General features: G+C 41.2%; 1 protein-coding gene across 2 annotated transcripts in view; it reads right to left on the bottom strand.

Moving 5' to 3' along the window:
- Window positions 1–9,710, bottom strand: part of LOC142796348 (uncharacterized) — a 116,503-nt gene extending 106,793 nt beyond the window's left edge. Inside the window, exons 1-4 of one of the 2 annotated variants that reach the window (XM_075886723.1) lie at window positions 9,602–9,710; window positions 8,131–8,336; window positions 3,554–3,713; window positions 703–850 (exon numbers count right to left, since the gene is read on the bottom strand). In XM_075886723.1, coding sequence (XP_075742838.1) covers window positions 703–850; window positions 3,554–3,627 — 222 coding nt within the window. In that variant the 5' untranslated portion in view covers window positions 3,628–3,713; window positions 8,131–8,336; window positions 9,602–9,710. The remainder of the gene's footprint in view (window positions 1–702; window positions 851–3,553; window positions 3,714–8,130; window positions 8,337–9,601) is intronic. The other variant, XM_075886722.1, reaches the window with a different exon arrangement.
- Between the last annotated feature and the right edge of the window lie 6,228 nt (window positions 9,711–15,938).

Here is a 15,938-nt window from a genome sequence, read left to right as displayed (position 1 = left end):
AAATAATAATAATGATGCTTTATGCTCAGAAGGAAGAATTAAAAACTGATCATGAGTCTTGCATATATAAAAGATTTCTTTTCCCAGAAATTGCCAAAGCTTTTAATTCTTAACTTTATTTGTCTTAAAATCAAACCTAGAAAGGTGATATTTTACATATTTTGGAATCATTTCAGTCATGACTTTGAAAATGATCACTAGATTTCTGTTCCCAGATTTGAAAAAAATATACACCCAAGCTTTTTCATAAGGGATGCATGCTGACATGTTTTTGCAGCGATTGCATTTTGTTGCACATAACCGACACTTCCAATACAATCCGCTAAGAAAAAAAAAAGTAGAGGGAGGATATGTGTAAGGGATTCCCTGCGTACTGGCACAAAAGAAACTTGAGTGCCAAAATTAGTGCAATACGGACACTGATAGTTACTGTACAAATTGTGTGAGTTAGCAGGGTATACCATGTCATCATCTGACCAACCCTATTAGGATGCAAGCACACTGGTATCTCCTACAATGAATTATCAGTTATATCAGGGTCCCGAAGAGGTTCAAATCAAAAACCCAAAAATAAACAATCATGCAGAAAATCGTGATAAGCTTGCACTCATGATCTGCTGTTAAGATGCAGCACTTCACATGAAAAACTGTAGCACATGAGAATAAGCTATTACAACACATTTCATGATTAATAAAACACACCTGATTAGGACAGTTCAGCTGCTCTGACAGGACGTTTGCTTGTAGCATATGGTTGAGCTTCATTACTTTTGCACTAACAGATGTCCTCGACTGCTGTCCTCCTTCACGCTTGGTACCCCCCTTTGGGGGATTGATATGGAACAGCTGCCTATAAAATGAAAATTTTCTTTAGTTAGCAAAAAGACTATCCATGCGCTTGAACTGTCTTGCTACCCCAAGACTGTATAATACCACCATAGAAAGCAGTTACTTGAGACAGTATTACAGTCTTAGCCAGGGGGGGGAGAGGCACACTTGGCCTATTCCCTTCCTTCCCCACATTTTTTTTTTTTTGCCATGGCAGGTGCCCCCTCTTCCCCCGAGAAGAAAAATTCTTCCTAAGCCTTTGACCACTATCTAAAAAATAATTATCTTTCTGAGTAGTGATGGTCTGAACAAGCACTTGACCAAATGGTTCACAATGCATTAGGAGCAACTACTGCATCTGGCAGTGTAACCAGCTGAAGCGAAATTTCAAGGCACTATTGGTTGTGTTGAGTGACTTATTATAATGCAGCATGTACATGTGCATAGCGGCTTTTTTGCAAACACTGCATACGTTATAAAAAAAATTCTGGTTTTGCAACTTGTACACATGGTTACGATACAGCTGGTGCACGACCCTCAAGTGTTTTAAGCACTTGAAGTTCCTGCAGATTAATGTGGACTTACATAGGTGTTAAGTGCACTTTTATTTTGTTGCTTGTTTTTACATAGATATATGTGCAGCAGACTAAAAGGCTTTGCATATGTATTAATAATGTTTATAATATTAATAATCATAATAATAACAATAATATGCAGGGTACAACACCCAACACCCCTGCACGATTATGAGAGACCCCCTCGTGAGAGGCTCAAGAAATTTGGACCATCTGGTGTTCTTTACCGTGCACAGACATTGCACAATACACATTCCCATTTCAGTGCAGGTGAAATGGCCTAATGTGGCAGAGATCTGTGAACGTAGAATGCAATGTAATGAAACAATGCGTGTAAAGCAATCATCAAATTCAATGTGTAACAGGAAATGCAATAAAAAAAGTAATAAGTAAGTAAAAAGTAAAAAAGTAGTTTGTGAAGCAAATGTCCCCCCTCCACATCTGCATCACAAGATAAATTACCAGAAAAGTGTAGGATCTGCTTGAGGGAATAGCATCAAAACTCAAGAAGGTGGCAACAGATTTTTTTTTCCTCCAGGGAAGAAAAAAAGCAGGGTAAGCATAAACGTCTCATTCTCACAAGGTGCAGTACAATTGGTTTTGATACACACAATCAACTTAAGGCAAGCAAGTAAACATGACCAGACCTCGTGATTATACTATTGAAGCACCGCTGACAAGCAATCCGCACCAATTGAAAAGCTTCAGGCAGTGGACACAAATACTGAAGGTCGAGTATATGCCAAATATGTGCACCGTAGTAATCTCATCTGAATTGCAAATACCAGTTTCGAAAGTCAACGTTTTGCTTGTAGGAACCAAAACTTAACCATGGGTGTCATGAGCTCAGTTGGTAGAGTGCTCATTATGCGGGAAAAAATGAATACCACTGTGAAATTGGGTTGCTAAGTGCCTGCACCTGAATGAGGTTATCAATGTTTCTAATTGAGATTTGGTTTGATTGATGTAAATAAATTAGGGTTGTATGAATCTGGTGCATGACAGGGTGCACAGTGTTTCCTGGAACAGTGCAGAAATTAGCTACAAAACTGGACAAGACATCCACTCAGAATTTCACTGTTCACTCTAGATTTAGGTATGCCAATACTATATTTACTATATACTATATACCTATATATACTAAATACATTACTTTTTTGTACAGCAACCATCACTGCACATGCAGCCACCTACCCCCTATTGTACTCTGAAACAGCCATCTCTGTACTTGATGTGGGGGATTTTACATGCCAAAACCACTATATGATTATGAGGCACGCCGTTGTGGAAGGCTCTGAAAAGTTTGAGTATCTCATTTTCTTTAACACGAAGTGACATCACACAGTGCTTCGGCTTCTATCACCTTCATCAAAATGTGACCGCCACAACCTGGTTTGAGTCCACAACTTCCAAGTGTGCAGCCAAGCACCTTAACCGTTCTACCATCAATAGTAGGGGCGAGGAATGTCTCACTCGTGATCTTATGCTTAGCATGTACCATGGTAGAAATGTTCTTTTTTTCTTCCACATCTTCAAGTCCCCTCTCTTGCTCCTTCGTGAAGAGACAGTGACCTCTCAATTGAGTCATTGTTCTACTCACTTTGCACATCTCTTTACACTTGTGTGTAAATGCCTGTCTACTCTCTGCTCTCCCGCTGTCAACTTTCTCATCTTGCACCTTGGCTACACGGAATACCTAGAACACACGTTCTAGTCATGTCTGCACTAACTAGGCCGGAGCATTGTTACACTCTGTACAAACTGTAGAAGTCAAGGCACATGTATAAATTTTCTTTATAACAACAGCTCGCAGTGCAGTGCTTAACCTAAACTAAAAAACTAGTAGGCATTAACAAAGTCTGAGGACCTGGCATACGACGCTACATTCCACTGTGCAAATACCACCATTAACAGCCCACAGATCAGGCCAATGCTTTTTTTTATTCGTAAGAGATGAATGCTTTTAGACTTTTGTGAGCCATAGCCTATAAAAATATTCGGGAACACTTTTAGTGGTTGCTATCAGACATTTATGAATTTGTAATGAAAGTAATGAAAGCCAGTACTTAACTTAGAGTGGCACTTAATTTAATGAGAGAACAACAGCACTCATTTAACAATGCAAATGACCAGCAACAGAAAAGACTGACCTTTGCAAGAATTCCAGTGTAGTCGCAGCACTATTTGGGTACATCATGTTGAATGCATAATAAGTCAAGAACATTACACAGACTGCCTCGGTAAAATCAGTCGCTTCACAAAAGAGTTCCTGCTCTCACCCGACATAACATTTGTCTTAAAAGATGGTTTCTGTAAAAAAAATTTAAGAATCCTATAGTGAAACTAACGTTACAGCATCAATTTCGAAATTAGGTATTGCTACAAAGTTTTACAAGATTTACATGGTATAATGCGAGAGCCCATTTTTGTATCACTTTATTTGATGGCTGTCAGCCAACTAACAAGTGTTCCAGCAGCGTCCTAGGAACAAGAAAAATTAATATAGAAGCGAATTTACATCCGACTTGTACTAGTTACAGTAAACAAGTAACCGATTAAAATTGCAATTGCATTTTTTAAATGTTTTGATTAGGGAGGTTAGATTCAGCCCTAGAAATGTAACTCAAGAATCATAGAAATGTAATAAATTTCTTTAGCATTACTTCATAATTTTATTACTGTAACACAATAATGCAAGTTTATTTAATCTCCAACAATGTGGCTGGCATGTAAACTACTGGAGTTGGCATGTTAAAGAGAAGGTTAAAGGTTTGATGCAGGCTGAAAGGCTTACCGAAACTTCAGTGGCAGATTGTACAAACGGTGCTCATGCGTTCATATAAAAAACTGCGTGCATGTTCAAGGAAACAGACTTATGTTGGTAAATTGGACTCTGTCTTGTGTCTTTTATAGGTCATCGTCGTAGCTGTTTGTGCAATTGAACAATTTGGATCTGGTTAACATTTAACGGCATTAGTTTTTCAAAGTTGTTATTACTGATAATGGAGTGCTTTCTTGCTAAAAAATCAGCTGCTACATTGAACACTCTCAATGCATGTGCTGGAGTGAAAGGTTGTATTATATATAAAGCAACACCTTGCACACCGGTCGGGGTTGTGCAGTGCTTTGCTGCTGCTGGCCCTAAGATAAGGTATTGCAAGTAAGGTGTTAATTTTGGGCAAACAGTTACAAAAAGAATTAAAAAATGTGAAGTGTTATAGTTTTGAAAAAAAAATGATAGATTGTACTACAAAACTAAAAGAATTTGTAATCGATTACAAGTAACCGATTACTTTAGGAGATTACATATAATTTATCTAGACCATATTAAAACATGTTCCAGAGAGCAAGTTTTTTCTATAACGTGCATTACGAATGTCCTTGCACATCATAAAAATTGTTCCTGCCAGTGCAAGTACAATAATAATTAATCAGATTTAACGTCCCAAAACAAGAATGCAATTATGAGAGACCCCATAGGGGGCGGGGGGAGAAGCTCTAAAGTGCACCAAAATTTAAGTACACGGGCCTCAAGCCTTTTCTCACCCCCCCCCCCCCCCCCCCCCCCATCGAAAATGGAGTCACCGCGGCTGGGATTCAATCTCCTGACATATGGACCAGCAGTCCGACCACCATAACCACTAAACCATCATGTCGAGTGTTCCCATCCATGCAGGTCAAACTGCTTCAGAGGTTGCATGTGGCACAACTGCAGTGTCTTACCATATGCTGGATGTACAGTATAAAAACTGTTTATTTTTACGCTGTATTTTTCAAGTGATAGAGCTTGGTTTCGTACCTCAACTGCTGTTAAAAGCCTTTGTCCTCTTATTCTTTACCCCTTACCCACACCTCGTATGAAGTCCTGGACATGGTGATGAAACAGTTTTTACTGTAGCACCAACACAGATTTCTCAATGACATATGATGCACCACTCGATTACTTTACTTCCCAAAGATATGTAGCAGCTTGCGATAACCCTGTATAACACATGATCGCTTTGCATGGTGTATAATGCAAACTTTTATTATTAATAGCAGCAATTACAGTTTGCCATCTCTCTCCCATACTGCAAAAGTAAAAAAAAAAAATTCTGCATGCCCCACACACATGCAAGACAATTATTGTGAAAATATTAGAATGAGTGTCAACATTTACAAAGTAAACCATAAACATGATGACCTGATCAATCAATTATTTGCTACTAACAAAAGGTGTACGGTAGAATACCTTCTCAGCACATTGTGAATGCCTTCCGATAGTGCACCTTTTATAATATTGAAATTTATTCATACATGCATACATACACCATACCTACATACATACATAAAAAATATGGACAGAATGCATAAGCCTCAAATCTTTCGTGGCATGAAAACGTGCATGGCTAGACCATGTTACACATTTAGCTTTTTATGCATTGCAACACCTAGTTGGAACCCAAAATCGTGGCTTTATTTCGAAAGTTAGAAGACACCCCTTCAATTAGGTGCATTGATTTAACAGTACTATAATCAATACCATTTAGGCTGCCGGAGTTTCTCAGATTTTTGATTCCATGCCAGACAGGCAAATCTTGATACGAGTATACGAGTATATATGCACCACGATGAAAGAGTGTCAATCTACTACAACATGAAACGAGGGGCTGCAGCAGTATGGTGCCTACCTCTCCCCATTTTTGCCTGCCCTTTATCGCACCCATTCTCCTAAGGGCAAACATTGTCATAACAAGCCCGAATCCCCCCCTCCCCCCACCAAGAGGGAACTCTTATCATGGTTCCTCTCGCCCCAGTACATCGATCCTGGCGCCGCCCGCTGCATGGAACACCTTCCTTGACGCACTAGTTACAAACTTGAAAACACATTTTACCTAGGGGGTCAATGATGGGTGAAGGTGGCAGCTCAGAAAGCACTTCAGTTATACTTGTGCCTTGCTAAAAAGGAAAAGAATGACTCAGTTTGAAGTGGTATATGCCATATGGGACGTCCATTTACTAAGAGTGTTTTCCCGTTCCCTTAAATCTTTGTCACAATGCATATTGTATACCTAATATATATTTGTATAGCATCTTATCTGGTCAAGGTGAGAAAATTAAGCACTTCTAACTAAAAAAACCACATGCAGATATTCATCAAGTGAAACGAGATTTTATACAAAGGCATGCCAAGACCAATGGTGCCACACAATGAACCATAACTCTCGCAATGTCAGTGCGTGGCCACATGAGCACCTGCAAAGCAGAATAAGGAGCTGGAGTGCCAGCCACCAGGGTACCTGTGGTTTTAATTGCTAATCATGCCTGACTTGTCTAAACACACAGTCATGTAGGCTCACGGTTGCAATGATAGCAGCTTACATAACCGAGCTTAAGACTGTTTGCTGGACAGGTACTCTTGTAGTAACAAAGACAAGAGATAGGCAGCAGCATGTCCACTCTTTAAATACACAGCGCATGCCAGCATAAAGTGTGCCAATTACTTATTGTCACAAAAACTTAATGCGCCAAAAACACTGCAGAGCTTAGCGCTTACTTGCAGGTCGTAAGCTTTCATAGCAGCACTTTTTTTTTACTGATGAGAATACCTTAATGGCCATTATTTTACCCTATATTCCTGCGTATAGGACACCTTTTATAGAACATTTTTATTGATGCATCTTATGTACACAAAATGTCATGCAAATAGATATATGAAAGAAATTTAACAAAAAATCAAGTCCGGTATGTTGCTATGGCGTCCTACTCTAAAGCAGGCCACTCCAAATATTCATATTTTATTTGTGAGCATGAAACAAGTGCTCATGACAGCATTTGACAGAAGATAGTTATTCTAGTTTCAACAATGAAGTAACGATTATCTTGGATGATGACCACTTGAAGCAGCACATCAAAAATGGGCTAGTGGAGTGACGCGTGCAGCTCCTCTTGCCAGCAATTACAGAGACTATGGCCGCAGTAAACCACTATCACGCGCACTGTATTGAGTTCAAATTGTTTCGTCCTGAAGTATTAAACACACAGAACCAATGCAATAAATAAAAGTGGTATCCCACTGGGTGCTTAAGTTTTTCAGGACATACCAAACTTAGATTATGCATTGCAATAACACATTGCATTGATTAGTCAACCAGTTACAAGGATGAAAGCACCACTTCAGTATTTTCATCGTTATCAGTATTCATGATAAACTTCTCTGCAATCCAAAAGTAGTCGCAGTTTAGATCTCCAACGTGCAGTGTGACCGTTTGTTCACTGGTTCGTTCACATCTTACAACACCCGTGAAAGAATTACTTGAAGGTCCACAACGAAAACACAATGATGCTGCCTACAAAAGCAGCAAAACTTTTGACAGAGCACTAGAGGATGTGCCAAAGCATAATATTGATATTACGATAACTTTTTTTTTTTTCAGCCCCTACATTTCGAATTTTTGTGGCATTAAGAACTCGCCTCAACACACTTCCTCAAAGAAAGTGCCCCATAGTGCAAAAAGAATATGCGTATTTCACTCCGTTTCACTTTTCCCCTCTTAAAAATATTCTTACACGGAACATATGTCCAATGACACTTAAAAAAAAATTTCAGGTATCGGGCAGGTTTACACAAAAGGAACAAAGGAGTTGCACTAAACAGGTATGCATTAGTGCTGCTATTATTATTAGCTGCTAATGAGCATTTCTCTTAGTACTACACAAATCGCAAAATTCTGTACACTACACCTACCTCGAAAACCTTGAAGAGCCCCTGTTCTTTGTCCCCAAAGTACACAGCCAGCAATGGTAGAAATGCAACCTCCTTAGCATTCTTGTAGCCTTTTGAAAGCTCACATTCTGTCTCAATCACCCATGCCACGACATCCTCCTTTACTATACTTTCATGTGCTCGAACATCAATGGTGCGTAATCTTGCAACGAGGCCCGAAAAGCATCCTAGAATACAAAAAAAAAAGACTGCGAAATAAATACCTTCAAAATTATGTCCTGTGACACAGCCAGTAACCGTCTCATATACTTTACACTAATCAACAAACTAGCCTTTTTTTATATTCACTTTGCAAACTTGAATATGTTGCAGCCGTCTTAGACTGAAATGCATTCAGAACCCTTTACAAGAGAGACTAATGTAACAGACATGTGAATACACATGACACCAGTGTGCCTATATTAAAATAAGTGTTAAGAAAATAACCGTGCCAAAGAGACACCCTGTATAAAAGACAAGAATTACTACCCAGCACATCTTTATCATATAGGGATTCATCTGTATCAGTATAGGATGATTTGCAAGAATGGCTTTGTACCTAAATTTCATGCATACAAATGTCTCGAAAGACCTACTTTTCAAATTCAGCACCTTCCACTGCAGAGTGCACGACAAAGATGTTAATATTAAGCCTGTAACAGGCAAAACCGAATAATTAATTTTGGAAAGCTAGTAAGAATAAGCAATAAGCAACAGTCTGATTATATGCAATAAACTGATAAAACAAGAATATCTCAGTAATGACAACACATGGTAAGTATCCAATGAGAGCAGATTTCTAACCACCAGAATCCAAAGTTTTTCTGCAATATATGCAATAAACTGATAAAACAAGAACATCTCAGTAATGAAAACACTTGTCGTCAGTATCCAATGAGAGCAGATCACTAACTACCAGAATCCAAAGTTTTTCTAAAGAGAATACGTCCTGTCCCATTTAATTACAGCAAATGTGATCCTAATCTGAAAACTTTGAAGCCTTTATCCAAAGGTCTTTAATAGTTGTCGATTCTGACATGGGATACTTTAAAGTGCAAGGCAAGCCCAATATTTTTATGTAAGCAGAAGCCTCCGCTAAAGTAAAACATAAGTTTAAAATTAGGCATACAGTCGAGCCCGCTTGTAACAAACCTGAGCCTGACGCGGCATGCGTTGGCGGTATCCCGAAGTTTGTAGTAAATGGAACACAGTTTTTGAAAAAAGTTGCAAGTGAAAACATAATTTTTTTTTTGCGCGAAACAGTCTAAGATGCACGCGTTTCGAAGAGTAGAAGCGATTAGGGCGGTCTTGAGTATATTTCAAACGGCAGTGTACTTTTCGCCGAGGCCCGTAGCATAAACTGCATGAGGCACTGGCTCCAAAGTTTTGTCGTTCTCGCAAACCGATTCCTCCAAAACGCTCTTGCCGCGTACTCAATTCACAACGCCCTTACCCGTTCACGGTTCCACGGTGTCGGCATCATCATCGGCTGAAATTAAACCATCGCAACAGACGTTCCACCCGCTCTGCCAGGTCGGAGTCGACGACGCGCTGCCACAAATCATGACCTACTACACTCCTGACCTGCCCAGAGAGCACCTCTTCCAGCGCCCACGTTCTAGTTCATACCTTCTGCCGCTAGGGCCGTCACCTACGAGCGGCGTGGCGCTAGGCAGCACCTGTTCGCTGTCGTCTGCTTCAGCCATCGCTGTGGCAGTGCAAATCGTTCTTATTGTGCATGAATTGTGTATGAATGTGTAAAATATGGCAAATAAAGCGATATGATTCCTCGTCAGAGTTGGCTGCATTCGTGTGGACGTTTGAAGCAGAAATAGAACCGTAAAAAAAGCACACAAAGGGTCACAGTGGCAAGCAGACGGGAACTTTTCTACAAATGAAGGAAAATTTATTATGAAAATATTTCTTGAATGAAAACGTAGTCCAACGAGATAAAAAAACTATTGTTAGGCATTCATTGTTCACACTGAATCACGATGGTTCCAGACGATACGCATACACAAATTGCAGAAGATACGCAGAAACACAGTAGGTCGTGTGCAGAAACTTGCAGACGGCAGATAGCTGCAGTAGTCAGCTCTAATAGTGGCCGCGTGCAGTTTTTTTTTTTTAGATGAGCTGACACCTCAAATGTAAGTATGGTGTATTGCTGCGTGCCATATTGCAAATCGGAACAAGGCAAACAAAGTAAAGTAAGTTTTCACGAGTTTCCTGCCACAGACATACGGGAAGAATGGATCGAGGCAATTGGAAGAAAAGGTGAGTCTTGTGTTTTTGAGAGTCGTTTCAATTCAGAACGAGTTGCAAGCTAGCAAGAAGCACCAGGGTGCTTTAGTAAACTTTATTTCCGTGTGTTATGCTAATTCACTGAGCTAAAAAACATGAAAGCTTTTTTAAAGTACCGCGGCTAATATGGCAGGCTCCACAAATAGTGCCAAGAAATTTAAATATAGCACACAAGAAAAAAGTAAATATACGAAATCTGTAAATTATGTAAAAATGCGTAGCGGTGGGTTGCGAGGGGTTCGAGCACCCTTCCCGAAGGCTGCCTCAACAAATGCCGCCGAAATCCATAAAAAAATTAATGATATGAAATATTTACGTGCTGCCTCCACAGTTTGTCTCTCTGTGTGTGTGTGTGTGTGTGTGTGTGTGTGTGTGTGTGTGTGTGTGTGTGTGTGTGTGTGTGTGTGTGTGTGTTTAGCGATGGACAACTCTTGAACACTGGGTGTCACTGAAGTTAGCGACCGAATTTGGTCAAATGTATTTCTCATCTCAAACCTCTATCTTCCCATACAGCTTTGTTCGTTTCTGTATAAGCTTACTTAAGGTAATTAGAAACGTTACGCCGGTAACGAAATGTGGCGATTAACTGTTCACTCTATATAGGGCTGGCAGGCGGTCGGGTATAATGACATAATTGAAGTCCTTCGTGCAATGAGCCCATCGGCTCTGTGAGGGTTAAGAGACCCAGCCGGTGAAACCGAAATGAGGAACCTGGAATAATCAGCGACAGATACTCTATTTATGTGCGTGCTGCATCTGAGATTACATCATGCATGACAAAGATTCGTTTTGGAGAATGCAAAAGAACAAAAACCACTGAAGTCATCGTCGTCAACGGCGGAGTCATTGTACAGGTTAGAGGTTTGCGCTCTAAACCAAGACCAAGGCGCTCAAGTGCGCCTCGGTTTCGGCTCTGTCGTATTGGGTCGCGCTTCGTTACTGAGCAGCCATTAGGAAATTCAGCTTTGTTATGAAACCTTGTATAGCCAATGAGCTCTTCGAATAAAGGGCTTCAAGTATGCCACTGGACTCGACCACGTACCATCACTAAACATCAATCGACGAATGTAGTCATCTAAAAAGACATTTACAAAGGCTGCGAGAAAATATGAAAATGCACTAAATGGGTATACAGGTACTTCCCCAGAATAAAATCGTGGCTATGCTTTTTCTTAACCTCCCCATTTGGCTTGTTACATTTTGGAAAAATTAATTACAAAAAAGGTGTTATGGACTGTTATTTTGCAATCTTGCTAGCCATGCGTATACGCCTTTACCTTTGATGAAGGTTCAGGAAAGCATCGCTGGGAGCCCAGCGACCGGTCGAAGGTATGCAGCCTGCATTTTACCGCTGAAGATTACAGAACAGTGACGAAAAGGAAGATGTTGAAGCCCACAGCCGTGCCTTCCTTATTTCCCGCTTCTCCTGATCCACGTGGGCAAGATCCAATGCCGCGGAAAAAGCGGCTAAAACGAACGCAGGGGGAAACAACGCTGGCACCCATACAAGTAAAAATACTGTAAGTAAAACTTGAAGTCTAACACAACAACGGATAAGAATAATGTTAGCAGTATTCCCTTATGCGTTTAGCGGGACAATATATCTGTCATGCTTCGCTATTTTTTCGGCTTAACAGGGGAACGTCCAACGCAGATTCTTCTCAAGAAGAGCGAGCATCAGCGGAGCCTGGGGAAGTATATAGTTCTGAAAACCCAATTGAAACTGCACAAGAGGCCGAGTGGTTGCATTTTCCATCAAGTCAGGACAACATGGAGGACTGTAGTTCAGTTATACAAGGGGAACACCAGAAGAGGCCAGTGCGGCGCTCCATGACGTCGCAAACGTCGATCGGTTTGAAGAAGATGCGCTCCCTGGTCGCGGCAACTAAGACGTTGCGGCGGAAGTGCAGCAGGCTGAAAGAAATGAACAGTAATTTGCATTCACAGCTAGAGAAGCTAAAGAAAGATTTTTTCGAGATGAAAGCCCTCGCCGAGGCGAATGGCGCTCTAACGCTGCAGGTACGCAGTTACGTCAGTGGACGAATGTTATATTAATCCTTTTATATTCGCACTTAATTTTAAATGACTCTGAACATAATAACAATTTAGGAGTAAGTCAATTCTATCAACATCACCCGTACTACGAGAGGACGTCCGGTGAGCGAAGGAATTCTCGAAACTATAAGAGATTGTAAAGGTGGCGATGCTACCCTTAAGTTCTCGCGCATCGGCTAGCAGTGACGTCATACTTTGACGGCCTCAGGTAATGTCTAAGACTGCTGTGTTAGTAGATGCAAGGTCTGAAGTAGCAAGTTTCAAAGAAATGTTCTCAGCCAATGCGGCCAAGTACACAAGGAGCGACGCAACATAAAGCGACGTGCACGTGTCGAAGATTGTTCGCCAAACTCAGAACATTAAACCTAGTCTTAATTTTTTCTGTTCTAATAGTCGTATGATCGGAACAGGAACGATAGAGAATTATCAGGTACTCATTTATCAGTCTATTAACTTAGTGTCCCTATACTTTTTTGTAAGAAACGTCAGAAAGGGGAGGATGGAAGCTTGCAGTAAAAAACCTGTGAACAGGGGTTGTTCCCATTCTTTAATCGCTGTTTACACACACACAAACACTGAAAATAATCATGAACCAACTCGCTTAATCAGTAGTTTTAGCAAAGTTGTTTCGAGGCGGCGTTTCGACAAGCAGGCTTGTTTTCTGAAAGACTGAAATACAATTATAGCCTTAAGGATGACAAGTCCGCTGTCATGATGTCTGCTCGAGAGAAACTCTGTTTATAGATTTTCTTCTTCATATAAATTTACGTGACATTTTAGTGTACGCCGATGCTGGCAATCTTTCTGGTCATACGAAGGTGTAGGCCTGACATAAGGACACGGAATAAAAGAAGGTTGGTGGGTAAGCGCGCACATGAGCAAGTGTTTAAGATACGAAGGTCGGTGTGTACCCCCTTGCGTGATTGGCGCACCCCGAGTTTATTCCTTTATCCTGCGAACAACGAGTTCAAATTTCTGTCGTCGCAAACAATTAGGGACATTGGACTGACAACTGGAAAGACAGTAATTTGCAAGCTGTGTTGTGTTGGTGCTATGGGCCGATCGGTTTATGCTCGTACAGGAAGCCACGCTTGACGCACATGTGATGTCTGCCTTATAAACTTGAGCGAGCAGCATTGCATTCAAAAAGGAAGGAATGGTTTGGAAAGTGTAAGTGAACAGTTTCCGCTAGTCCGTATGTGTGAGTCGGTGGCCGGTTACTGAACATGACGCAAGTCTGAAGTTGCGCAATTCATTAATGTAGCATAGCTGCAATTGAATGTCCACGTGGTGACATGAAACATCTATTATTGTCTTAAGAGTAAACGCATATCTTTTCTCGCGATTATGAATTGTTGAATAAGGAATGATGCCAAATGCAAGGTTTCGACAATCAGGTGCACTATTCTTTGTCAGGACAGCAACAGCCTCCTTTAGTAGCGTGTGTGTGAACGTTTGCTCACTCTCCCACAACATCTAAACTTGTCTTGACAAGGGCAAGTCCAGTACGTAAATGTCGAATTGTTGGATGCGCCGGCATTCCCTGCTCTACGATGTTTCAGCGGGTCAAGCTTCCATTCTCCCCTGCACTTCCGCTTTCTTCCAGTATGTTATCTTGCGCGTGATTTACGCATTTCAACTGCCCTTTCATCATCAGGAAATGCTGGACGAGAACGACAAGAAGGCTGAATTTTTGAAGGAGCAATTGCAATGCCTGCGTGAGAAAAATCACCGTTGGAAAGAGGTGACCATCAGGCAGGCCATAATGTGGCAAGCTAAATCACCCTGCGGGTACGAAATGTTGCGGAGGTCTGGGTGCCTCACCCTTCCAAGTCGCATGACACTGAAGCGTTACATTGGCTACTGTACTGGAGCAGTTGTTTCGTCGCTAATGAAGCAAAGGCTGCACACGGAAAGCACACACTTGTCCGAACGGGTACGTTACTTCGATCAGAATTATTTACAATATGCACGCGAATAACGAAGGAAGCAGCGCACGCGGCAGTGTTTGACTGATCAAAATACATGCTAGTATAGCCGAATGAAAAGTGATTTAAAGTGAATAAACAGGGACCAGACCTGTGGCAAGGATTACTCGAACGTAAGATGTATTGTTTAAGAGTATACGGCAGTGCGCTATGTTTGCTCTAAACCCTAATCATTTCTGTTAAATTATGGGTCATGTACGGAACAACAAAGAAGGTTATTTATATAATTAACTGTCTCCGCCGATATATAACGCATGTCTGTTAACAGTGAATTCCCCCCCCCCCCATTTTTTTTGTTAGGAAAAAATGGGCTCTTTGATTGTGGATGAAATGTCTTTAAAGCAAGCACTGACGTACGAAAAAAAAGGAGACAAAGTCCATGGCCTAGTCGAAATGGGAGGCCTAGAAAAAGAAGTGGGCATTCAGAACGAGCTGGCCACACACCTTCTCGCCTTTGTATTTGTAGGCTTATCAACGCACTACACGTAAGTGAATCATCACTTTGTCTATCACTATACGTTTCGCTGTGACTGAAAGACTAACCCCACCTATAGATATAAAAAGAAAACGTTGTCTTTAATTAACCAATGATGTGCTATTCCGCGACCAGGGCTGAAAGTCTGGGGAGGGGCAGGGGGAGTCGTCTTCTATTTTTTAAGGAGGGCTCCCCCCCCCCTTTCCCCCGGCAAGTCAACTTTAGCATTGTGCACTTATTTGACAAGCACTCGAGATGAGCAATTGGCTCTCCTCCTCTCTCCAACGGAGTGAGATTTTAAGCCCAGCTGACACCGACGCTACAGAATACTGCTAATTTTTATCTTTTTCAGGCTACCCGTGGGATATTATTTCACGCAGTCAGTAAAAGGAGACCACCTGCATCAACTAACACTTGAAGTAATTAAGTCCATCGAAGAAGCAGGATTCCAAGTGGTCCGACTTGTAGCTGACAACCACGCTTCGAACAAAAAGATGTTCACCATGTTAGGGAATGGTCGTATGATGCCAGTTGTGCCGTAAGTTGCTAAGTATATATTTTTGCTCTCAGCTCGCATTAAGCTGTGCGCAATGCCTAGTGTAAATATTTTTTTATATGTATTCGCAGTGTGCCCTCAATGTATGCATGGATCGAATCCCAGCTGCGGCTGCTGCTTTTCCGATGGAGGCGGAAATGTTGTAGGCCCGCGTTCTCAGATTTGGGTGCACGTTAAAGAACCCCAGGTGGTCGAAATTTCCGGAGCCCTCCACTACGGCGTCTCTCAAAATCATATGGTGGTTTTGGGACGTTAAACCCCACATATCTATCAATCAATGTATGCACGCGCATGCATGCCGTGTTTGAGTGAAAAAAAAAACAAAAGACTTGGTCGCACAAAAAAAAAAGCCTGTATCAGCATCAGAGCCCCCCCCCCCCCTTCTTTTTTTTTAATCAGCGCTGCCATATAA

Source organism: Rhipicephalus microplus, chromosome 2 (assembly GCF_043290135.1).
Source record: "Rhipicephalus microplus isolate Deutch F79 chromosome 2, USDA_Rmic, whole genome shotgun sequence".
Classification (NCBI taxonomy): Eukaryota; Metazoa; Arthropoda; class Arachnida; order Ixodida; family Ixodidae; genus Rhipicephalus; species Rhipicephalus microplus.
Note: the sequence above shows the minus strand (reverse complement) of the source record. Positions and strands in the feature narration are given on the sequence as shown.